At 47.4% G+C, this 24,162-nt stretch overlaps 1 protein-coding gene across 1 annotated transcript; it reads right to left on the reverse strand.

Annotated features, from left to right (window-relative positions):
* Positions 1 to 2,563: 2,563 nt before the first annotated feature.
* LOC130487882 (mitochondrial chaperone BCS1) lies at positions 2,564 to 22,657 on the reverse strand. Its single transcript, XM_056861431.1, has 7 exons — positions 22,269 to 22,657; positions 19,503 to 19,642; positions 18,255 to 18,449; positions 9,186 to 9,249; positions 5,209 to 5,378; positions 3,922 to 4,039; positions 2,564 to 2,817 (listed from the first exon to the last, which is right to left on the reverse strand). Exons 1-7 carry the CDS (start codon positions 22,586 to 22,588, stop codon positions 2,565 to 2,567), a joined length of 1,260 nt encoding a protein of 419 aa, XP_056717409.1. The 5' UTR covers positions 22,589 to 22,657; the 3' UTR covers position 2,564.
* Positions 22,658 to 24,162: the final 1,505 nt, after the last annotated feature.

The following is a 24,162-nucleotide window of genomic DNA, read 5'->3' on the forward strand; positions in this document are numbered from 1 at the left end:
GGGGGGGTGGCTGTCAAGATTGCAAGTCTGTCAGCTAGTTTGACAGGTGCAGGATAGATCAGTGAGATCTAAGGATGATGTAATCAGCCTGGAAAGTACCTGGGGAGCTAGAGAAAGCTGGCCTGATCCAGCTATAGCCAGGTGGCTGATGCAATGCAGTAGCAATGCCAGGATAATCGGATATCTACTGTGATTGGTGGCTGCAACCACAAGGTGTATATATTGAAGTGAAACCGCAGTTCTATGCGGGATGTTATGAGCGGAGAGTGTGAAAGGAGTATCTGTATATATTTCTGCACTGTACAAATAAACGTCACTTTTTCTATGTGGCCATGGACTTTCTGATGGGTATCCTGGACAAGACTGCTAATCCGCTTGGCTTCCGCGTCAGTGGCCTCAATGCCCTGTGAATTCTTTCCAAATCGTTAGGCTGAATTTGCACCCCCAGATCCTAGAGCCAAGTTACGAACGTTTGTTCCAATTCCTGTGCATTCACTTGTTCAGTAAAGCCCTGAAAACGAAGATTTCTTCGTTTCTGTCTGTCATTTAAAGCAGCCAGCCTATTTGTTAATTCCGCTATTTTCTTCTTGTTGGTTTTTGATCTTCTCTCATTCGCTTTGACTGTCTCTTTAAACTTTAGCAGTTCAGTGTTTGTTTTTTTAACTTCAACGTATAAATCATTATAATCCTTTTTTAATTTTTTTGCCAGGCCCGCAATAGCCGACATGATATCTTTAATGTCCTTTTTGGTGGCCATTTTTCTTACTCCTCCTCCACCTCTTCTGCTGATAAGCCGGAAAACAACAACTCACAGTCCGAGCAACAGCTCACTCACCATAAATTTTCTTCCCAGTGATGTTGACCTTTTCTTACAACAAATAGTTGTCTTTCCAATCAAACTTTCACCATTTAAGGGCTATTTAATTGCTTTCTCCTCGGAGGGGGTAGAGAAGGGCTGCTAAATTCCTTCCCGCATGCGCAGATCTCCCGCATGCACAGATCTCCAAGGGCATGGGCTAATGAGTCAATAGAGCCAGAAGAGCAAGGGCAGATCCTGTCTGAGTATGGTATATTCAGAATTCTGCCCTGCATTACCATAGAAGGGTTAGCATTCAATCTAGCCAAGCAAAAAGCTCTACAGAGACGAGGAGTTGTCAGATAATATGTAGAGGCAGGCAGACCACGTGGAGGGGGTATTCCGAAGAACTGGGATGAACAGACATGATGAGCACGAAAAGTAGTGCTGTTATAATCGTGGCCCAGGATGTGGTGATGGCTGCCAACTTGGAAGGCTTTAAGAGGGGAGTGGACACGTTCATGGAGGAGAGGGCTATCCATGCCTACTAATCAAAATGGATACTGGTCTTGATGCATACCTATTATCTCCAGGATCAGAGGAGCATGCCTATTATCTTAGGTGCTGTGGAACAGGCAGGATAAAGTTGTCTTGTTTGTGGGCTTCCTAGAAGCAACTGGTTGGCCACTGTGTGAACAGACTGCTGGACTTGATGGACATCGGTCTGATCCAGCATGGCCTTTTTATGTAGGTACTTTTTGCCTTTCCCCTCCTGCTGCAATCCAATGAGCCTCCTGAAATTCACGAGAGGCAAGGAATCTTTAAAAGTAGCACAGAATGCCACAGAATTGTGGGTTTATTTTGAAGGGTTTCCAATGGAAATGGGAAATAATTTGAAATTGTTCCCCCCGCCCTAACAGACTGAAGTGTTATTGGTTTTAAGTGCGGAATTTTTCATCTCAAGCAGCAGAATAATTGAAAGTTCATAACGAGAGAAAGCTCAGTTACATTACATGCATTTCCCCCACAAGCTTCAGATTCTCTAGCTGCATGAAGCCCAAACCATCTCCTCTTGTGCTATGAGGAATGTTTGAAGGAGCTGGGTATGTTTAGCCTGAAGAGAAGACTGAGAGGTGATATGATAACCATCTTCAAGTACTTGAAGGGCTGTCATATAGAGGATGGTGCTGAGTTGTTTTCTGTTGGTCCAGAAGGTTGGACCAGAACCAACGGGTTGAAATTAAACCAAAAGAGTTTCCATCTAAACATTAGGAAGAACTTTCTAGCAGTTAGAGCAGTTCCTCAGTGGAACAGGCTTCCTCAGGAGGCGGTGAGCTCTCCTTCCCTGGAGGTTTTTAAGCAGAGGCAAGATGGCCATCTGTCAGCAATGCTAATTCTATGACCTTAGGCAGATCATGAGAGGCCATCTTCTGGACATGGAGTATGGGTCACTGGGGGTGTGGAGGGGGAGTAGTTCGGAATTTCCTGCATTTTGCAGGGGGTTGGACTAGATGACCCTGGTGGGGTCATCTATGAATATGCACCTTCCCTTCAGGCTGTCCCATATTCTAGTTTTGGAAAGATTGGTGGGGAAGGTAGCTGATTTACTCTTTTATTTTCCTTACAAAAAGAACTCATCAAGGTCAGCAGACAAACAGCCTCACCAGTATCACCCTTGTGGCTACTATGTTCTGTGTGAATTGCTTCTGCAACAACTCTTCCCCTCAGGAATGCTGCACACAGAGTTTTCTCCGAGCGTGCCCCATGATCAGGACACAAGAGCTTGCACACTCTTAATGGCTCCATCCGGGTCTGCCTTGTATTGCATGAAATGGCCTTGCACTTGTGCAGCACTGATCTGATCAGAGACCGCCAGGGCTTGTTCAGCAAACCGCTGGGCCACAGCTAGTGGCTCGTCTGGATAGAACCTCTGGAACATGCGTCCAAGCTGCCACTCCGAACAGTGTCCCACATACTGCTTCAGATCTACCCGGCCAGGGCGAACCAAAGCTGGATCCAGCCTGTAAAGAAAGAGAAGACGACTCAAAGAGACAACTCCAGGAAATCTCAGGTCAAATTTAGTTCCCTTCTAAGCAGAGGACTGATTCTTCTCCCAGAGCTTCACTTGAAACTTTAGAGCAGGAACAGTATATATTCAATGTGTGATTTTGCATATGTTGATTATGGCAGAATCTGGCATATTTTAAAATAACACCCACCAGAAACCAGAATTAAATTGCTAGTTTTCATGATTACAAAGTTCCTGTTGACTCTTCCTCCTTCTATTTAAAATTATAATTGCATTTTGGACCCCAAAAGGTGGGCTTCGCCATATTTCCCGCTTCTGCGTTTGCACTCAAGCTGCCCCTCTTCTGTCTCCCCTTGCAATGTTCTTTCTCAATGAACTATCAGGCAACTCATACGGTTGTCTCCTTTGAGCTCGCTGTTCCGGCAACATATTTCAAGGGAACCTTGGTGTGCATGACGTCAATCACTGAGCGATAGTATTAACTATGCAGGGAGCTTTTCTTGGCAGCAGGACTGTACATTATGGGTTACACCCTGTAGTAATTTTACACCAGTGGAAGGGGAGGTGATTTACACTGATTCTCCCCTCCCACTACAGACCCCCACTTTGCCCTTCATGCTGTTATTGAGCATTCTTTTCCTTAGGACCAGCATTTTGTGGAGCGCACTGGGCTGAAGAAGTCAAGAACTTCTTTGTTCCGCTGAAGTAAGTGCCTTCTACTAGCGGAAAATTACTGCTGGATCCAACTGTGTGTGTGTGTAGGGGACAGATTGTCGAATGGCTTTAATTATGATGTTAATATTATCATTTTGTGTTGACTGGAACCATCCACGGCATAACACTGTGACTGGTAGATGGTAAAAGAGTTACAAAGGACTCTTTGGGAGTGGCAGCAATGTTCTTACACTGCCTCTTTCCCCCCTCCTACTTTTATTGTGTTTCTGATTTATATCTGCTGGGATAGTAAAGAATCTCTATTAATTACAGCAGTATACACTTGCTCAGGTGCAGAACCATAAGATTGTCTTATTCAAGCAAAAGGTTGTTAGAGGTGAACCACCTCTCCCCACCCCATTTCCAAGGCAACCGTTCTGACCTGTCCACGTGGTTGGTGGTCATAAATACTATCCTGGCTTCGGAGGAAGCCACACCATCCAATGCGTTGAGAAGGCCACTAAAGGTTAAGCGTCCCATGCCTTGGTATGTATTGGGGTCTAAACAGAAACACAGCAGCACAAAGGAAGTTCAGAGGTAGGGAAGTAGAGAACAGCAAAGGTACAGACAATACTCTTGTGCCCCATTGGCAATCCTTAGACAGCTTTCTCCTCATGATATCCTCACCTAGGATGGTCCATTTGGCAACAGTTTGGCCATGGCTTTCTCTATGGTAGGTCCATTCCTCTGGAATGGCCTACTAGAGTGCAGCAGGTGCCTTCACTTGCTGCATTCAGGAAGGTGTGCAAGACCTGGTAGAGGGTAAACTGCTTTAGCATCATTAACACTGTGTACTGGCCTTTAACTATGTGTTTTAATTCTGTATTGGTTTTAACTTGTGGGACACTCCTGATGTCTGTTTCCTGCAGCTTCTGCTATTTTGTTAGCTGCCTTGAGTCTGCAGAGGTAAGGCAGGGCATAAACATTTTAAATACTTAAATGCATTATATAAATACTTGGCCTGCCTGAGTTCTGTCTAGACTTACAGCCTTTCAGGGGTGGAAAGGCTGTGATCTGCTCTAGGCTGTAGCATTAGCAGCCGCTTTGAACTCTGTTCTTGGTGCACAATGACCTGCGGGTAACAGCCCAGATGGAATACTTTAAAAGAAGCAGGTAGCTCAGTGCCAATCACAACATATAATAGAACAGCATTCCCCTTGGAGGCAGAAGCAGTAAAGCATAGAGACACCCCCCCATGATCCTACACCCAATATACACTGGCAGAATATGGTGCTGCCTGGATCCTTGCAGGGGGTCCCTTCCATTGGACAAAGAAAGGAGCTTGTCCCAAAACTCCAGATATCTGCTGAATTATGGGCAACTTTGATTGGGAATGTGTTGTGGCCTGGCAGTGTAACCTGTGGGTGTTCCTGAATCATGGCCACCACTGTGCAATCTCGGCATAGATCTGGACACAGTAATACTGCAGCAGAGAACAGAGGCACTGGCAAGATATGACCCCCCCCCAGAAGCTCCTCCTCAAGCCCCTCCTTGCTATTCCCTTTGAGAGGTTGTGACCAGCAAAGGGAAACTTGCGCCCCAACAGCATTTCACATGGAGGTCTCCATAAGATGCTGGGTACAATGAACACTTAGGCCAGGCTTAATCAGGTTATGGCAGCAAAAAAGAGCACCTGGCATAGCCGCGCGGGAAGGATCCAATTACTCACTTTCAGCGGCTAGGTCTCGGCTGACGAAGGCAGCATCCACGTCTTCCAGGAGGATGATGCTCTGCTGAGGTGCCACACTCAACAGGTGGTTGAGGCGGTCATCTGAAAGGCTGCGGTCACTCAGGCTCAGAAGACAGATGCTGTACTGCAGTTCCCCAGCCAATGCTGTGCTGTGATGGAGAATAACGTTTTGTCAGCAAGGGCATCCAGTTGGGCCCAGGATAAGTAAGCTCTTCTCCCCTCCCCCCCCCGTGCTCATTCTTTCTCTTGCTCGGCATTAGCATTTCAATAGACATCTGCTGTGAGCTAGCTGGAGCCGCAGGACTATGCCTGGGAGCCCGAGAGATCGCCCCGTCGTTTACTAGTCAATTTCACCAGTATGTCTCTTAATGGGTAATCACCGGCAAATACTTCCTTATTGTAAACTTGTATCCTTTCCCATTCAGGACAGCTCTGCTGCATCTAATCCTTTTGTGTTCTGCCATTACGTGTAATCAATTCTATTGTATGTTCCCTATAAAGATGACCAGTATTTCCCCCATCTGTATTCTGACCTTAAGTTTGTATGGACCTACTGAACTCGTTTTGCTTTCTTAATAAAACTTTTAACTTGCTGCACCGTCTGGAGTGAAGCTTACCATGACTGATATGCAACGAGGTACTGAAGTCCTGACAGTAGGTCAGAATCACAGTTTTTCTTAGCCTTCCTTTTTATTTTAATTTTATTTTATTTTGTGTGCGTGTTTAGTTAATAGTTAGTATTAATATGTCTGCACGATCCTCAAATCCGCTCTCCGCGGGAGAGGACCTCTGTCAGACCGTCATTGATATTGATGTTGGCCTGGAAGAAGCGACCCTGAAGCAGCGCCAGCCCGGGCTTACCGATTTCTCTGGGATGCCGACGTGGACCTCCTTACCCACGCAAGCCGAGCAGCGATGGAGAATCGGGGCCAGCGAACAGGCAGTGTCGGAACCTTGGGGCGGGTTGTACCGAGGACCGCTAACCGATTGGTACAGCCAGGGGGAAGAGCGGAGCCGGGAGGTCGTTCCTAGGGAATGGTTGGAAGGACCCTCGATCACCAACGCTCCGGTCACCCCAGCCCCCATCGTCATGGAGGAAGCCATCCTGCTACACCAGGGATGGGGAACCTCAGGCCCGGGGGCCGTATGCGGCCCCTGAGGACATTTTTTGTGGCTCTCGGGAGCTCTGGGGCCCTGCTGCGGAGGCGGGGCACAGGGTGACCCTCCCTGAGTGTGTTCCTGGGGCCGTGGCTTACAGGGGCACTGCGGCACCATTTGGACCTCCTCTCGCCAACTGTCGGCTGTTGGTCGGCGAGAGGAGAGGGGAGGGATGCTTCCCCCAAGGCTGCCCCCTACAGCCGCAGCGTGCAGGAACACCGCGGCACATTGTAAGCCCCTCTCGCTGCCTGTCGGCTGTTGAGCAGCGAGAGGGAGGAGGGAAAGAGGCCGGCAGCTCCCCGTGGCAGAGCATGCATGTGGGAGCCGATCGGGCTTCTGGAGGGGGGCTTTTGTGGACTCTGTGGGGGGAAGAACATGGAGACTGGGGTCTGGTTGCACAGGGCTCCGTGCGCCGCCGGGTGTGTGTGTGTGTGTGGGCGGGGGAAGTGGGGAGACTGGGGCCCAGTGATGCGGGGCTGGTGTGTGCGGGTGTGTGTGTGTGTGGGTGGGGAAGGCTTTTCTCTCTTTTCTTCCTCTTTTTCTGTCACTCTCCTTTCTCTCCCTCTTTTTCTGTCTACTTCTTTGTCTCCCTCAGTCCTTTTCTTTCTTTCCCTGCATCCTTTTCTTTCTTTCTCACCCTCCATTTCTGTCTCCCTTTCTCCCTCCCTCCCTTTTCCTCTTTTCCTTCCTCGGGCCCACCGCTGGCTGCCCTCCCGCCTGGAGGGGGGGAGCGGGGGCGCCCTGCAGGCCTTCTCTGCGTGGCCTCCCCTGGGGTTGTGGTGACTGGAGACCTGGCAACCCTAGCCTCTCCCCCCCACCGCCGGGAGATCTACACCTGGTATATACACCTGGTACGGCCCCTGAATGATGTTATAAATGTGCAAATGGCCCTTGGCAGGAAAAAGGTTCCCCACTCCTGTGCTACACGGACAGAACCAGGCGCTGGCTCGACAGAACCGGGACCTACAGGCACAGATGAGCATTCTGCAGAGGGACTTGGCTGCAGTTTTGGGGGCAGTGAGGGATCTCAGACAGCCCTCGCAGCAACCCCGAGCCAGCTCGCTGCCTGCCACTGAACCACCCGTCTGTGGAGAGGCGTCCTTACCCAGGCGCCCTACTTCCAGGGATCTGAAGGTGTCCTTTGACGGATCCAGCGCGCAGTTACCCCATTTCCTACTCCAAGCCTCCGGGTTCATGAAGGACCAAGGGGAGACTTTTTCCTCGGAAGAAGCCTGGGTCAGGTACGTGATCAGCCTACTGGAGAAAGAGGCGGTGGAATGGGGAGTGATGGTGGCAGAGACTATGCCCGGGGTCTTGAGGTCCCTGGATGAGTTTTTGTCTGCTCTGCGACACCGTTTTGAAGACCCTCATTGGGGAGAGAAGGCCAAGATTGCCATGCGTCATTTGAAACAGGGAGCCCGCTCTGTAATTTAGTACACCCAGGACTTTCAATCCCTATCCTCTAAGATACGGGAATGGAGTGAGGCCACCAAGGTTCAGCACTTTCGCGAAGGACTGCGTTGGGAAGTGCTGGATGGCTGCCTGACCCTGGGAGACCCAGAGTCGGTAGAGGAATGGATTAAACTGGCGGCCTTGGTAGAGACTCGTAAGCAGACCCTCCAGTTCTCCAAGGATCGCCTGTCAAAGGAGCCCCCCGCAGGTCCCGCCAAAGGGGGCAATGCAGTGGAACCGCGGCGAGACGGAAGGAACCGAGGGGGCTTCAGGCTGGAAAAGGCACGCCGTTTTAAGGAAGGAGCATGTCTCCAGTGCGGGAGGATGGGTGGGTGGGGGGGGGGAGAGACAAAATTACTCCTTCCTCATTCTTGCATGAGTGGTGCTCTACAGATGCAAGAGGACAAGGGAATTATTTTGCCCTCCTCCCTAGGCGGCCGCTCAACCTGTGTAACGATTACTCCACTTGAGTTCTACAACCCCTGACAGAAATTCTTCTAGGGTCAGAAATGGCTGCCGGGTGTGAGAGGAGAGCCATGGGCAGCACCTTCTGCCGATGGATCATGGGATTTCACCATAGTGGCTCCTTGAGAACCAAACTAGAGAGAATTACAGCAGTGTTGTGCATTTAAACTCCACACGATACTAGTTGCAAACAAAAAAGGATAGGTGGGTCTGATTTTAACAGCTGCTGTCCCATCTACTTTGGCCCTCAAGAACATGTATATGAGCGGGCATTAGAAAGCAGCTATGACAAATGAAATTCTAACACATTGTTTGTGGCTCAAAGTTTTTAGATGGACTTTAGGGTCAGATGGACTTACCACTCTCTTTTCCCAACTACACATATGCATCACAACTGTACCGCTTGGGCCTTTTCAATGTGAAGGACCTCTGTGCTGCATATTCTTTGGTGTGCTACCATGTGATCATTTCTACTAAGTACTTCTGATGCAAGGTCATCTTAATTATACAGGCTAATCCGTCAGGATACTTAGACATCACAAATTCTGCCTCTGGGTGAAGGGCCAGGACCACATGGATCCACTTCCAGTTCTATGTTTCAATAAAAAAGGCTTGGGAGGAAATAAGTGCAATTGTCCAAAGTAAACCCAGTGTGTGTGTGTGTGTGTGTGGGGGGGGGGGGGGGGAATGAATCACCCAGCCTTCATCTTTTTGCCCCCAAGTGGAAAAATTATTTTAAATATTCCAAAACGTCAGGTATTTCCTGCAATAGGCTATTCTCCTTCCATTTATGCACTAGTACTGTGCTTTTTCGTGCTTCTGAAACTGTGAACACACACAAAGCAGGTTTTTGGAAGGAAAGTTGAGAAAGTGATACTCACATAAAGCTACTTTTGCCACAGCCTGGGGGCCCATAGAGCAGGTATCCTCTCCGATAGGGAATACCTACAGAAGAAAACTAGTAAGAAGACATCAGCAGGCACTAAACTCAGCACATCTCAACTTCCTACCAGACTTGAGCTACTACTCCTATAACCTAATTGGCATAAGAATTCCCTTAGTGGCTCTGACCAATGGCCCCCTGAGCCAGGTCACTGATAATGGCCAGTTCCAAGTGTAGTGGAATAAGGTCCTAATGAACAGATTTTTTTTTTCCAGCCATCCCTGTCTAAAAGCAATATCCCCAAACCAAGAACACAATCCACATAATACCTTTTATTAGGACCAAGCAATTGAGCCATAACAGTGTGCAAGCTTTTGAGTTTTCCAAAACTCTTCTTGAGACTGGATGTTATTTTTAAAAAGGTATAAAAAAGGATTTAGGGAAGGGAAAATGCCTCAGGACACAATGAAGTCCTACTCTGAAGCTAAGCATGGCTGGCCCTGGCTTGTACTTGGATGGGAGACTACCAAGGAAGTCCACAGTTGCTACACAAAGGCCAGCATTGGCAAACCACCTCTGTTTGTCTTTTGCCTTGAAAATACTATGGGAACACCATAAGTTGGCTGCAACTTGACAGCACTTTCCAAAATGAGGAAAACCAAGTCCAATGCATGTCTCTAATAGCTCTCTAAACCTGTGAGACTCAAAATCTCTCTTTGGAAGAGAGCACACATTCTTTGGAAGAGAGCACACTTGGCAGTCATTGTATTAATTCAGGAGATAAATTTAAGGTGTTGCATGAGGTACAGAATGAATAAACCATTAACTTTTAATCGGGCCACTATGAAGGGGAGCTGTTAATCAACTTGTTAAGTACATAACATTGTGATAAATTAGAATGATTGTTAACATCTACCAACAATTTGCACAGTACAAAGTCTGACTGAGACAGTCTCTCCGTTGGAAATTAATGGAAGTTAGAATTATAAGGACTGAAACAGGTCAGCAGAATAGTCACGGCTTGGGACTGTGGGAGCTGCATACTGATGGCACAATTGGGACTGCCAGAGATGGCAGGCAAAGACTGAAGACCATCAATAGAACTACGGAGAGCCCGTCAAGGATTGGGGAGCTGGTAAGTGGGAACTACCAACCACTTACAGAGGTTCAAGGATGCCCTTGACAGAAACTAACTCTATAAAAGTTACACCAAAAGGAGGTTTATATATAATGTAAATTTTTATGAAAATTATTTTTATCAATTTTTCCATATATGCAATCAATATTTGATATCATTATAAACACAATACAGAAAATAAACATGTAGTATGTATAACAAGCACCTAAGATACATAAGGGTTATACAAACAGCTAAAAAACAGAGTTCCACTTACCTGTAACTAGTGTTCATTGAGGTCTTCTGTGCAGACACACATGGGGACTGCGCCCTGCAAACTGCCCTGATCTCTTCTATTAGCTAAAAACTCCTCCAGGGGGGCGCTCCCCCCCCCAGTGCAATGCTTTCCCACTCAAGCATCACGTGTCCAGGGGTTGAGTGTCCCCCTCTCCCTCAATTCCTGGATGCCGCCACAAGCTCAATAACAAATAGACCTTTTTTTTTTGGTAAGAGAGCTCACAACGGGGCAGGAGAGGGATGTGTATCTGCACAGAAGACCTCAAAGAACAGTAGTTACAGGTAAGTGCAACTCTGTTTGCCTTTTTGGTCTTCAGTGCAGCCCCACATAGGATCGTAGAAAGCTTACCAAAATTTGGAGGCAGGCAGCGATCTTACTGGAATAATGTGTGTAGTTCGCCTGAAACGGGGTCTGTTTGGCAGAGGCATATACCGCATTATTGTATGCAAACTTTGCCAGGGGTACTAGGTCCACCCCCGTAGCTTTCAGGGCTAAGCAAAGGCTTAGTAGGAGCGGGCCAGCGTGGTGTAGTGGTTAAGAGCGGTGGTTTGGAGCGGTGGAGTTTGATCTGGAGAACCGGGTTTGATTCCCCACTCCTCCACATGAGTGACGGAGGCTAATCTGGTGAACTGGATTTCTTTCCCAACTCCTACACACGAAGGCAGCTGGGTGACCTTGGCTGGGTGACCTGGGTGACCTTGGTCATGCTCTCTCAGCCTCACCCACCTCACAGGGTGTCTGTTGTGGGGAGGGGAAGGGAAGGCGATTGTAAGCCGGTTTGATTTTGCCTTAAGAGAAAGTCAGCATATAAAAACCAACTCTTCTTCTTCTTCTTATCTTGCTAGTGGTTACAGTAACATCGGAGGTACTGTTCTAGAATCGTGTTAACCCGCTCAGTTTGTCCATCTGTCTGGGGGTGGTGTGCTGAGGAGAGGTGTACCCGAGTTTCAAGGCTAGAGTGCAAAGCACACCAAAAGCATGAGGTAAACTGTGCTCCCCAATCTGACACGATACTCTCTGGGAGCCCATGGAGCCAGAAGATGTGTTGAAGTTACAGCTTGGCCGTGTCTCATGCTGTGGGGACCCCACCGCAGGGAATAAAGTGACTGATCTTGGTAAAGAAGTCCACCACTACCAATATGCTGGTGTAAGGTCCCGATTTGGGCATGTCTGTAAGTGCACCATGGCCCAGGGGGTGTAGGTAGTGGCTGCAGGAGGCCTGTTGGCTTACCCGGCTGGTCTTTGGCTTGCTGACAGGTCTCACAGGTATTTACATACTGGGCCACATCAGCCTGTATCCGAGACCACCAAAATTCTCTGGTCAGGAGATGAAGTGTCCAATAACATCTAAAGTGCCCGGCAGGCACCACGTCATGGGAGATACGCAGAATTTCCCCTCGTAATGGGCCAGGTGGAACGTAGAGCCACCCTTGATGCAGAAGCATCTCTTGGTGCAGGGTCAGGTCTGTTTTTCTGGTTAGCGTGCCATTCTGCAGTTCTTGCCGACGTGCTTGAGCCCAAGGAACCCGGAGCTGTTGTTCCTGAATATGAACTTGGATCGAGGGCTACTCCATAGTGGCAGCAAATGCTGCAGGTGGCAGGATCGTGGCCAGGAGAATGTCTGGCGAAGTGGGAGATTGTAGTCTGGCTTCTGGGACAGGGCATCTGCCCTTCGGTTCTGGCTGCTGGGAACATACCGCATCACAAAGTTGAAGTGGGAAAAGAAAAGGAACCAGTGGATTTGCTGTTGATGCCGCCGACGGGTGGTCTGGAGGTATTTTACGTTCTGGTGGTCGGTCTGCACCTGTACCGGATGGCGGGCTCCCTCTAGGTGGTGTTGCCATACCTCAAATGCCATCTTAAATGGCTAGTAGTTCTCGCTCCGGGATAGTGTAATTCCGTTCAGGAGGAGTCTGTTGGCGGGAGTAGAATGCGCATGGATGCAGGGGTCCTTCTGGCGAGGACTGCTGTGACAGGATTGCTCCGATGGCCGTGCTTGATGCATCGGTCTCCACAGTGAACGGCAAAGCCGGATCTGGGTGCTGTAGTATTGGTCCGGTGGTGAAACAGGTCTTCAGGGTCTGGAATGCCTGGCGAGTGGAGGAGTCAAACTGCAACGGCTCCCACACCCGTAATAGGCGGATCAGGAGAACGGACAGGGCCGCATAATTGGCGATAAACTGTCTATAATAGTTGGTGAAGCTAAGGAAGCGTTGGATGTCTTTGCGGTTGCGGGGCTCTTGCCAGTGCAGTATGGCTTCCACCTTAGTTGGGTCCATCTGGATTCCCTGAGGAGAAATGCGGTGCCCCAAGAAGTCGATGGTGGTCTGGTGGAAGGCGCATTTCTCGAGCTTGGCATAGAGGTTGTGCTCTCGTAATCGTTGCAACACCACTTTAACATGCCTGACATGCTGGGGGGGTCTCAGGGGTAAATCAAGGTATCATCTAGGTAGATGACTACACAGCGGTTTAACAGGTCTCTGAAGATCTTGTGAATGAAGCGCTGGAAGACTGCAGGGGCATTACAGAGACCAAATGGCATTATCAGGTATTCAAATTGGCCATACCTGGTGCTAAAGGCCGTCTTCCACTCATCCCGAGCATATATGAATGAGGTTGTATGCTCTCCGAAGATCCAACTTGGAAAATATTGGAGCCCCGTTTACTTGTTCTAGGAGCTCCAAGATTAATGGCAGCGGGTATCGGTCCTTGATGGTAATTTTATTCAGTGCACAGTAATCGTTGCAGAGTCGGAGCTCCCCACATTTCTTTTTTACAAAGAGAACTGGTGCAGAGGTTGGGGACGTGGAGGGTTGAATGTACCCACGTTTGAGATTTTTTCCCAAGAAGTTCTGCAAGGCTTCCCACTCAGGCTCAGTCAACGAATATAAGCAGCTTATGGGAAGTGGGGCTCCTGGCTGCAGGTCGATGCCACAATCAAATGACCGGTACAGAGGGGGAACGTCGGCTCCTTTTTTTTCAAAGACATCTCAGTAGGCCTCATACTCCTTGGGAAGAATAGGGGGTGCTTCGGACATAGCAGCCCCTACTACAGCCCCAACCATCTAGGCCTGCTCTTGGTGTGGACAAGGGTCTTGAAACTGGAGTTTCTGCTCCACCCAATCAACTATCGGGTTGTGCCGGACCAACCAATTCATTCCAAGCACCAGCGGAAATTGGGGCATGTGTGCAATATCCAAGCAAAGCTTCTCCTGGTGGTGCTGTATCCGCATAAGTAGCGGCTGGGTTTCCTGCCGGACTGACCCAGACTTAAGTAGTCTTCCATCAACTGCTTCCACTTGGTTGGCCACTTCTTTGCCCCGTAGGAGTACTTGGTGTTGCCAGGCAAAAGATATGTCCATATAGGAGTGTGAGGCACCCGGGTCCAACAGCACACGGGCCAGAATCCAGGGCCCCTCCGGTAGTAGTAACTTAACTGGGACTAGAACATGGCGGGGTCCATTGTCAGATGGGCCACTGTGCTCGGTGGTTCTCTCCAGGTAGCTAGGGCTGCCATCACCTGGGGTTTGGAGTTTCCCGGCATCTTGCGTTTCTCCGGGCAACCTTGGGCATAGTGCCCTGGGTTGCCACAGTGCAGGCAGAGGTTGGCCTGATGACGTTCTTTTTCTTCTTTGGAGAGTCGAGGCCGAATTGCCCCAAGCTGCATTGGCTCGCCCATGTCCGCAGCTGGCCTGCTGCCTCCTGGACTAGGTTGTGGGGTTGGCAGTGCGATCAGTCTCCCCGACCGACCATAGTCCTCTAACCGGCCATCAATCTGCAGGCACAGTTGGCTCAGGGGTTCCAGGGCAGCGGGCAGTTCCACCCGTGCAGCCTCATCTAGGATGTCATCTGCCAAGTCCTCCAGGTACTGGTCTTGCACGGCACCCTCATTCAAGTCCAGGTCTTGGGCGATTACCTGGAACTTCGAGGTGAATTCTGCCACTGAAGTCTGTCGCTATCGCAGCTGTCTGATATGTCTGTTAGCCCACCCTAGTACCTGAGGGTCAGTGCAGGCTGCCTGAAAGCATTGTCAAAAGCCTGCATAGTCACTGAGGAGGGGTGAGTCACTCACCAACAGCTTGGTCTTTTAGTAAGCTCAAAATGAAGCTGACCTTGGTTTGGTCAACACTGAAGTCCTGAGCCCACACCTTCATGTACAGCTTACACTTGGCAAGGAACTGGGAAAACTCATCTGCCCTGCCCCCAAACTTCTCTGGAGGAGCCACAGGGCAAAGGAGGTGTGACTGCTGGTCTGGCTGCAATGGCTGCTAATTATTGTTGCATCCCGGCAACTGCTGAGGTCAATTGCTGCACTTGGTCCCATAACGCTTGATTTCGAGCCATTAGGTCAGCAAAAGCAGCAGCTGTTGTTTCAGTCACCTTTCCGGGGAAAACAGGAGCTTGTTTCCCTGGTGATAGTTGAGATGCGGTGGGGAACACAAGCTGTGCTGAGCCAGGTCAGGTTACAGAGTCTCCGGTTACTGGAGGCCCTGACAGTAGATTGAATGCAGCCACTAGGAACGCACAGCAGGAGTCAGGTGAGAGTCTTACCTGGAGCTGGGAACAGGAATCACAGTCGACACGCAGGGACAAGGTCAATAGTTCAGTCCAAATTTTCAGAATTCCGTTGAGTCCTTTCAGGGAAGCGTTATCAGCAAAGTCACTGGCTTTTTTGCAAAGTTGCTTTCCCAGCGCCGGTTTGTCTTAGGCACAGCTTTATCCTGCTTTCTACTCATCTCAGGTGTCATTCTCTGAAGACTCACAGTCCTCCATCTGTCTCCTTAGTGCTTCTAATCGGGCGCTGCGTCTTTTAGCTTGAAGCTCCATTCTACTCCGTTGCCTATGTTTATCTGCTTCAGGTGAACTGGGGGGGGGAGCTGGGTCAGTAGGTGTGCTGAGTTCCAGCGGGAGCTGGGTCAGCAAAGTGTGGTGGTTCTGCAGCCACTCTAGAACTCTCAGCAGGGCTGGCATGTGATTCTTCCTGCTGGGGTTCACTTTGGCATGGACTCTCGGCTGTTTGGGGTTCAGGGGAGACTGGTTTATCCTGGTCTGGCTCTTCCTCTGATGATTTCTCGCCTGGGGAGGGCTGGGCCACGACACGTAACCATGCATCTCGCCTAAGGGTTACAGCAGCTGTCAGGGCTCTGACAGTAACCTTTGCCGCATGTCGCCCTGCTGAGAACTTTTGTTTTGAGAGCATAGTGGCTTCAGCTTGGATGGTCTGCATGAGAGCCCTGGTTTCTTCAGACATGTTCTGAAAATGGGCTGGCAATTCCTCCCATAAAAATAATTGGTACCCTGCCATGATCTTTTGGTAATTTGCCTCCTTAAATCCAAGTGCTGACATGGTACAGAAACATCGACCCAGGGAGTCCAGCCTTCTGCTCTCCTTATCTACTGGAGAAGAGTGTTGTTCAACTCTCTGCTTAGGTTGCATCTCAGTGGCAATGATGGGTGTGTGTGTGTGTGTAAAAATAGTAATTCCGATGTTCCGGGTTTTATTCTATATAAATTCTCAAGTTTCTTGGTCAATGGTGATACAGACGCTGATCAATTGCACTGTTTCCTTTAATTCAGTGAGACCCTCTAACACTGGGAATGCTGCAACTGAAGGGGTTTCAGTATGGAGTCTGCTCAGTATCTTGTCCCGAGGTTTTTCATGTGATGTATAGATGTCAATATCTAATGCCTCCGCCATGTGGGGCATTTGTTCAGTATGGAGTCTAATGCTCTCACTAGGAGACATGGGGCTTGGGTCCTTAACCTGTTCATCTGGTGAGGTTGCAGAACAGCTCTCGGAACCAAAGGTCAAAGGAGCCTGTTCCATATCTGGTTCTGAGCCCTCAAACTCGATAAGTAGTGTGAATGGTGGTTGTAAACCAGATGTAGTCATGTCCGGTCTGGACTGGACCCGGCTCGATCTCTCCAATTGTCGAAACCGACAAAACTCGATCCAATCTTGGAATTGCATTAGGTCGAGTGGATGCAATTGGTTTATCAGATCTATGGTTGGTTCCAAGGTACCCAAAGCCGGTTCTGCTTCCTCACTAAATATCTGGGACAACCTAGGAGAAGGTAGGGAAGCTGGATCGTGTATGTGTGGGTCTTCAGAGGGATCAGAGTCATCTCAGTTTGGGAGGTCTTTTTCCCATCCGACTTGTCTGTGCCTGCTCTTGTTTCAGTGTTTCTTAGAAGCCGGCTCTGAATCCTCCCCGTGTTTCTTTTCTTTTAGAGCTGCTCTATCTGCTCTAGCCTTCAGGATGAACTTTAAACATACCTTGAAGGTTTGTACGTTGTGGGCTTCACACAGACACAAAAGGCAAAGCTGATGCTCATCAGTGTGAGTCATCTTAGTAGGGCATCTTTCGCACTTTTTAAAAAGTGCCTTAGAAGTCATTGTTGTGCTCTGTATCAATAGCGGGAGCGAGACTGAACGTTTTCCCTGCGTGAGGGTCAAACGAGGACTCCCGGTATAACTGACTAGGTTAAAATTCTTCTAATTATCCAATCTACGAATAAGCTAAGGAACAACTATTCTAACTACTTGCCTTCCAATAAGCTAGAAAAGGAACCAGACACGGCGGCAATGAGAAAGGAACTGAGGGAGAGGGGGACGCTCCTCCCCTGGACATGTGATGCTTGAGCAGGAAAGCATTGTGCGGGGGGGGGGGAGCGCTCCCCCTGGAGGAGATTTTAGCTAATAGAAAAGATCAGGCTGGTAGCAGGCCTGCGCACAGGTGCAGTCTCATGTGGGGCTGCACTGAAGACTGAAAACGAACACAGCTATGTAGCTGAAAAACAAACAGGGAACTGTAGTCCAGTACTGTTGATCCATTTTGTAAGAAACAACTTCTTCAGCCCAAATCACACGTTGTTCAGCAAATTAATGAAATAATAACAAGCTGAAATGGAAGGTTTAATAGTCTCAATCCAAGTGTATAGGGCTCATTATCCCCGAGTAACACCTTGGCAGACTTCCAAGTAAAAGAAATTACGTAAAAAATCCTTCCATAGTTTTCAGCCGAACTACAAATGGTTACTCAATGGTGATAAGCACATTGGCACTCTTCCCAAACATTGTAGAAATTAGGCTTGTAGCCTAATAAAAAAATAATTTTCATAGAAATTTACATTATATATAAACCTCCTTTTGGTCTAATTTTTATGGTGTCTTTCTGCTTTGGTTACAAGTTTCAGCATAAGGTTTTTTTAGTTCATCTTGACATAAACTGTACAGGGACTGAACGTTAGTAATTGTAAGCAACTACAGCAGGTTCCTGGGCTGATGAAGGGGATATCATGGCCCTATACATGACATCGAGAGCTAGAATGGTGTAGTGGTTAAGATGTTGGACTAGGATCTGGGAAACCCAAGTTCGAATCCCCACTCTGCCATGGAGACTTGCTGGGTGACAAGTATTTGGATGGGAGACCTTCGAGGAATACCAGGGGCATGATGCGGAGGCAGGCAATGGCAAACCACCTCTGAACTTCTCTTGCCTTGAAAACCCTATAGGATTGCTGTAAGTCAGCTGCGCCTTGACGGCAAAAAAGAAGAAGAAAAAAAGACATAACTTTATGCTAATTTAGCCCACAACGGAAAAGACCAGAACATTGAAGGCAGGTTGAAAGCCTCTGAAAAATACACTTGCCTCGCTCAGTGTACCACTTGGGATTGCCGATGAACTCTTTCACATCCTGCACAATCCTCTCTGAAATCCCTTCATCAAGCACCACAGAAGTTAGTGGGCGCCGGCGCCGTGGGAAACCAAACGGCCTCCATTCAGCACCCATGGCAGTGTACATGACCGTCTTTCCTTCTTGCTGCCTCAAGGCCAATTCTTTGGCTATAAAAGGAGAGTAAGGGGTTCAGAAAATTCTGAGAAGTGAGTACACAGAGGGGTGGAGGATAGGAGGAAAATGTCCCATTGGATAATTACACCCTCTTCTTCCATTCTGGACCTCACTCTTAGTGACAAAGTTCATAAAAAAGGTGATAATGGAAATCTGATAAGGCTGATCAAGAATGGAAGTGGAGCAGTAAGAGCAACCATCACAGAGAACTTTGATGCAACTATGACATTTTAAAAGATTAAACCCACTGAGCTAGACAACTCACTAAATTCAGATTACAACACTCCTTTATAATTGGCTTGAATGCATAAGTGGGAGTTGCTATGGTAACATATGTGATCATCCTTGTAGGACACAAGGCATGGTTAATTTGAACTCTTTAAGATATGAATGATCATTTAATGGATATCTTACAATTGGAACTTTGTTGCTGGAATATGAATGAAGAACTGGTGAAAGTAAAGAATGTGGATCTGGATTTATAGATCTGTGATCTCCTGACATGGCTGTTCCAAGTATGACCTAACCTTAGAAGTCTTGCCTGTCAGAAGTGGCAGGGTGCCTGTTAGCAAAAAGCACTATTTAGGAAACATCCCTCTTATTAGTTACTTGATTGTTTGTGGGTAAGCTGCTCACACAGGAAGATGAAGAAAGAGCTCTGAAACCTCAGCTCACCAATAGTTAGGTAAACTGAGCTGACAAATCACATCACTTGGCAGCTGTCAGTTCTGTCCAAACACCACGCTTAGCCAGTGCAATTAATCTCAGGACTGATCCTTCTTAGCTGCTGGTTTTCACATACATGCAGAAATGCATCCACAAACCTGGGGCCTTTCTAACCCACAACAGAGTGTCTGAACATATTTAGCCTCCTTCAAGAAGGCTCAGGTCAGTGGGAACCATGAACATCTCAAACAACAACAACAACAACGAGGGGCTGGGGGGTAATGGCAGTGAAGGGAATCTGTCCACTTAGACAAGTGTCCCTGGCTGCTGTGTTTCAGATCTTGCCTTGAGCTTCACCAAACCATTGGGTTCTGTTGTACCTTCCTGCAGGATGCTGAAGAAAATCTCTCGGTTGCTGCCTACTGCTGTAAAGGTGACAGACTCCCATGGGGTGCCTGTGTGCAAGTCAATCATTTGTTTCTCCCGATTCCGTTCTATGCGGATCCACTTGTTTTGATACCTGGAAACACACAGAGAGAGGCTGAGCAGGAAGGAGAGAGGAGACAGCTGGACAGTCTCAGAAGCAACTTTTTAAAGCCAAGTCCACAAAGCTTGTACCTCTTTTACAAACCCCTTCCATGCCAGTACATAGAATCTGGGGCCACAACCGAGCAAGGACTGCCCTTGTTTAGGTATCCATTGTCGGCACAGACACAAAGGAGGCCAGGTAATGGTACAGATTCAAGGATGGGCTTTTTACATCTTACCCTATCTCCTCAATAAGATTAACTTGAAAAACTCTGATGAAAACAATAAAGTCTGGATCTAGAATAGCTGCAGACCAACGTCCCAGGCCCCAGTTTGTTATCTCACCTCCAAAACTATCAGTACCTAATGTTTGAACATACAGGAGCAGCTACAGGACCATTAAGGAATAAACACTGCCCCATTCTGAATCACTGTTACATTCCATACGATACCTTTGATAACACACACACAAAAAGCCTTTTCAGCTACACACATATAAAGCCGTCTCTGTGACATTTTAGCTGCTGCCTTTCTTCACACAGGCCATGGTGACCTGAAAGGTGCTTTTTTTTTACTTGAAGAAAGTCCCTAACTGGTTTAAGATAGTTTGAATGGTAAACAAATATAGGATATTGACATCCAGAAATATGCCAGTTGATTGAACCAGATGGGTGTAATATAAAGAGGGGGAATTCGCCAGCACCTAATGGGAACAGTCTCACAAATGAGACATGGGGATTAGGGCAGGAAGTGGTTTCGAGCCAATGGAAGTGTCACCGATCAAGTTTAAGTTTCTGAGGAACGATCATGACATTGCAGGGGTGGGCTAGCAACGTGATGAAGTGTTGGCATAATACTGGGGGTGAGCCAATGATCTAGATAGATATCCGGTTAGATTAAAATCTAGACTACTCTGGAAGATTTTGTCAATCAGCTCCAATAAGGGTTCCCCTTCGCCCCACGATTGGACATCGAAGAGACATGATAATGTTGGGGGGGGGGGGACATACCTCAAAAGATTATAAAAGTTGGGTCACACTCTAGGAAAGAAGCTATTTCTCATACACCTGCTATTTTCTGTATTTCTACCTGTCAGTTCTATTCTCCTTTGCTTCTCTTCCTCTCCTTCTGCTGAAAGGGTCCAAGATTGCCACTAGAAAACTTCCAGCCTGACTGCTCCAAGCAGGTAAAAACTGGCCAACTCATTCTGTTGGTTGATCTTGGAAATTCCTAACATTATTGTGTCATGCAGCATTAGCACTGTATTATATTAGCACATAATTATATTGTAAGAGTACAATCCTAAACAGTCACATCCTTCTAAGCCCACTGAAGCTTACTTATTCTGTGTATCTCAATAAAACAGAAAATACTTAAAGACATCAATGTTGCATGTGAGTTCCAAGTTCTCCACTCTCTCTGTTAGGACCAAAGATCCCCAGGAGTTCATCCAAGTTTGTGGGCTTGGAATAAGAATCCCAAAATTACATCTGTTAACATTACAGAACTGTAGAAGCTAAGAAAGAGACATGAATGTCATCTAAATTTTCTCTGCACATTGGCTTCCCCCATCTTACTTCAGAAGTGCAACAGATTGACTCTCAAGTATGTTTGTAAAAGAACCCAGCTCTGGGTGCTCCCCCCTTGCAACTAGAAGAAGGGTTGGTTTTTATATGCCATCTTTCTCTACCACTTAAGGGAGACTCAAACCGGCTTACAATCACCTTCCCCTCTCCTCAACAGACACCCTGTGAAGTAGGTGGGGCTGAGAGAGCTCTAACAGAGCTGTGAATTGCCCAAGGTCACCCAGCTGGCTTTGTGTGTAGGAGTGGGGAAACAAATCTAGTTCTCCCGATTAGCCTCTGCCGCTCATGTGGAGGAGTGAGGAATCAAACCCGGTTCTCCAGATCAGACTCCATCACTCCAAACCACTGCTCTTAACCACTACACCACGCTGGCTCTCTCTAGTGGCACCCCACCTCCATACATCTGATGCAAACTCTACGGTTATGTGGTGCCACAGAAAAACTGTATTGCCAGGGGTTTATCACACTAGAGGTGATTTTGCTGCTGCTGCTAACTTGAATTGCTTATATTTAATTTACTAGTAATTTATTATTTATATTACATTTTTATTGCTTTAAGTGGCCCTGTAAACAACCTTGACAGCCTAAGACTGAAAGGACCAAAGATGGAAGATAAACATTTTAAATGTAAAAAAATCGCTAGTGTTCTGTCTGTTCAGATTTCACCCATACAACTTAGATATACCATTCTGGATAAAAAATAAGCATTCAAGCAGTTCCTCCTACATGCTGCTGCAAATGCAACACAAAGTCCAAGAATGATCACAACTAAATATTGCTACCCTACCACAAGATGATATTTTAGCAGGATTCTGTTCTTGTAATTCATTCTCTCACTGCTTCTTAATAATGAGGAATCTATTAATGCAGCCATCACAGTGACTATCCACCATGCTGTGCTGGTTGAGCATGCAGACATTCCTGGTGCTAGTGAAAAGCACATATGAGCAACCACAAAAAGTCTCCCACCACTTCCTTGACAGCTTTGAACTAGTCCGGCCCTTCCAAAAGCCACTTTATGACTTCTCTTACCAAATGAAATGATTCCCTGGACTGGGGATAAAATCAAACTTGGTGCTGACACGGCCACTTTCATGCTGCAGGTAAGAGGTCTCCACGCTCAGATGCTGGGTGTGCTTGGCATGATGAGAGATCCAGCTCAGCAACCAGTAGTAGCTTTTGTCCTTGCTTGGTACCTCCAGAGTGATCATGCAATGCCGCCTGAAAGCCACCATGCCAAATTGGGCCCCCTTGCGGGCCAGAGCTAGTGCTGTACCTACACCCACCAGGCCAAAGCCTGCCCCAAAGTATGGATTGTCTTTGAGTGCCAAAACAAAGTCAGAAAGAGGCATTGCGGTGGATGGCGAGAAGAAGGAACTCCAGTATTAAAGAACGGTTCTCAGTGGCATTTCTTCTAAACATCTTAAGCAATCCTGCATAAGAAAGCAAACAGATTTGAAGGACCCTGGACGTCTAATGTCTTAGTCATATGCCTGCTTAAATACAGAGGAGGTAAATAAGCCAACTTTTCTTTTTCGTCTCCCACACTTAAACAAAATAGGGCCCTGAAAGAGCACTCTCCACAGTGGGAAGCGAGTAACTATGGAAACAAAAGGTTAGCTGTGGCACTAAAGCCACTTACTACTGCTGCCATGGTGCGCTTCCCCCTCAATAGAAGTGAAGAATTGCAGAGCGCAGTTGATACCCTCACTTTTTTGTTTGTCAGAAGGAAAGTGAACTTTCTCGTTTGCTTTGAGCAGGGACAGTACAAAAGCGATACTTAAAATACCTACTATATGTGACACTATTACCTCTGTCTGATAAATCTGTACCATAATCAGCAATAAAACTCTTTAACAAAGAGACACCACCGTACCTGCAAACACTGGCAAATTTCACCACTCCTATTTCCTTACAAAAAACAAGGCAATCCTTACTATGCACATTTAACTAGGAAGATCTTTTCTCCTATTCTCAATTTATTGTTGCTTGCTCCCCCTACCTTCCCTGAGCAGTGACAAATTTCAGAGAAGCACAACCAGGGTTTGATTTCCTTTGGGTGAGAGCTCACTGGAGAAGCGCGGTGATTGTTGTAGTACTTGCTTCATTTACAAACACTAAAGTAGATTCTAGGCAGAGGCAAAGCAGCAGTCCTTCAGGGCCACAGATCACCAGAGAGATAGCCCAATGTGATTCACCTTCAGCCAACGTATTTCTCATACCCTGCCTCTGCCTCTTCGCACACGCACTGTGCCTAGTCTCCTCAGCTGAGGGGTCCTCTTTCCCTCAGACTGAAACAGGTATCTCATTATCTCTTAACAATTAGTTCTTCTTAAGGAACATTCAGACCCGTTAAAGAATATTAGCCTTCGACAATATTAGCCTTCTTTAGCAAAGGCTCCAAGTCCCATCAGATGTGATATAGGCAGACGTGTAACGACAGATTTCAGTACTCTACTGGCATGGTTGCAAACACGTGAACACACCATTCCAAACTGGCCTCCAGCTTTCCTGTCTTCTTCATCCATGGCCAAGATCCAAAGAACAATCTTATTTATTCTTAAAAAAAATTATTCCCTGTCTTTTTCTAGATGTGTGTGCAGTCAAGTCGCAGCCGACTTTTTGGGGTTTTCATGGCAAGAGACTAACAGAGGTGGTTTGCCAGTGCCTTCCTCTGCACAGCAACCCTGGACTTCCTTGGTGGTCTCCCATCCAAATACTAACCAGGGCTGACCCTGCTTAGCTTCTGAGATCTGACGAGATAGCTCTCCATAAACAATAAAACAATAAACCAGCAATACATATATTACCAGAAAGGAAGGCTGGCTTTTTAAGAAAAAGAGGGGTCTGTCTTAAATTCACATACAAGTTACAGTTATATTTAGTGACAAAAAAGGTTTGTGTATTTCATTCAGGGTCACTCTCA

This window comes from Euleptes europaea, chromosome 15, assembly GCF_029931775.1.
Source record: "Euleptes europaea isolate rEulEur1 chromosome 15, rEulEur1.hap1, whole genome shotgun sequence".
Lineage (NCBI taxonomy): Eukaryota > Metazoa > Chordata > Lepidosauria > Squamata > Sphaerodactylidae > Euleptes > Euleptes europaea.

Bases quoted from the DNA above. Each gene is read 5' to 3' on its own strand.
- LOC130487882 (XM_056861431.1), bottom strand. From the start codon at position 22,588: ATGCCTCTTTCTGACTTTGTTTTGGCACTCAAAGACAATCCATACTTT. The intron at 19,643-22,268 runs GTAAGAGAAGTC...GTGTGTTTCCAG, and splicing joins CCAGGGAATCATTTCATTTG to GTATCAAAACAAGTGGATCC. The intron at 9,250-18,254 runs GCAAGTGTATTT...TTTCTTCTGTAG, and splicing joins CAAGTGGTACACTGAGCGAG to GTATTCCCTATCGGAGAGGA.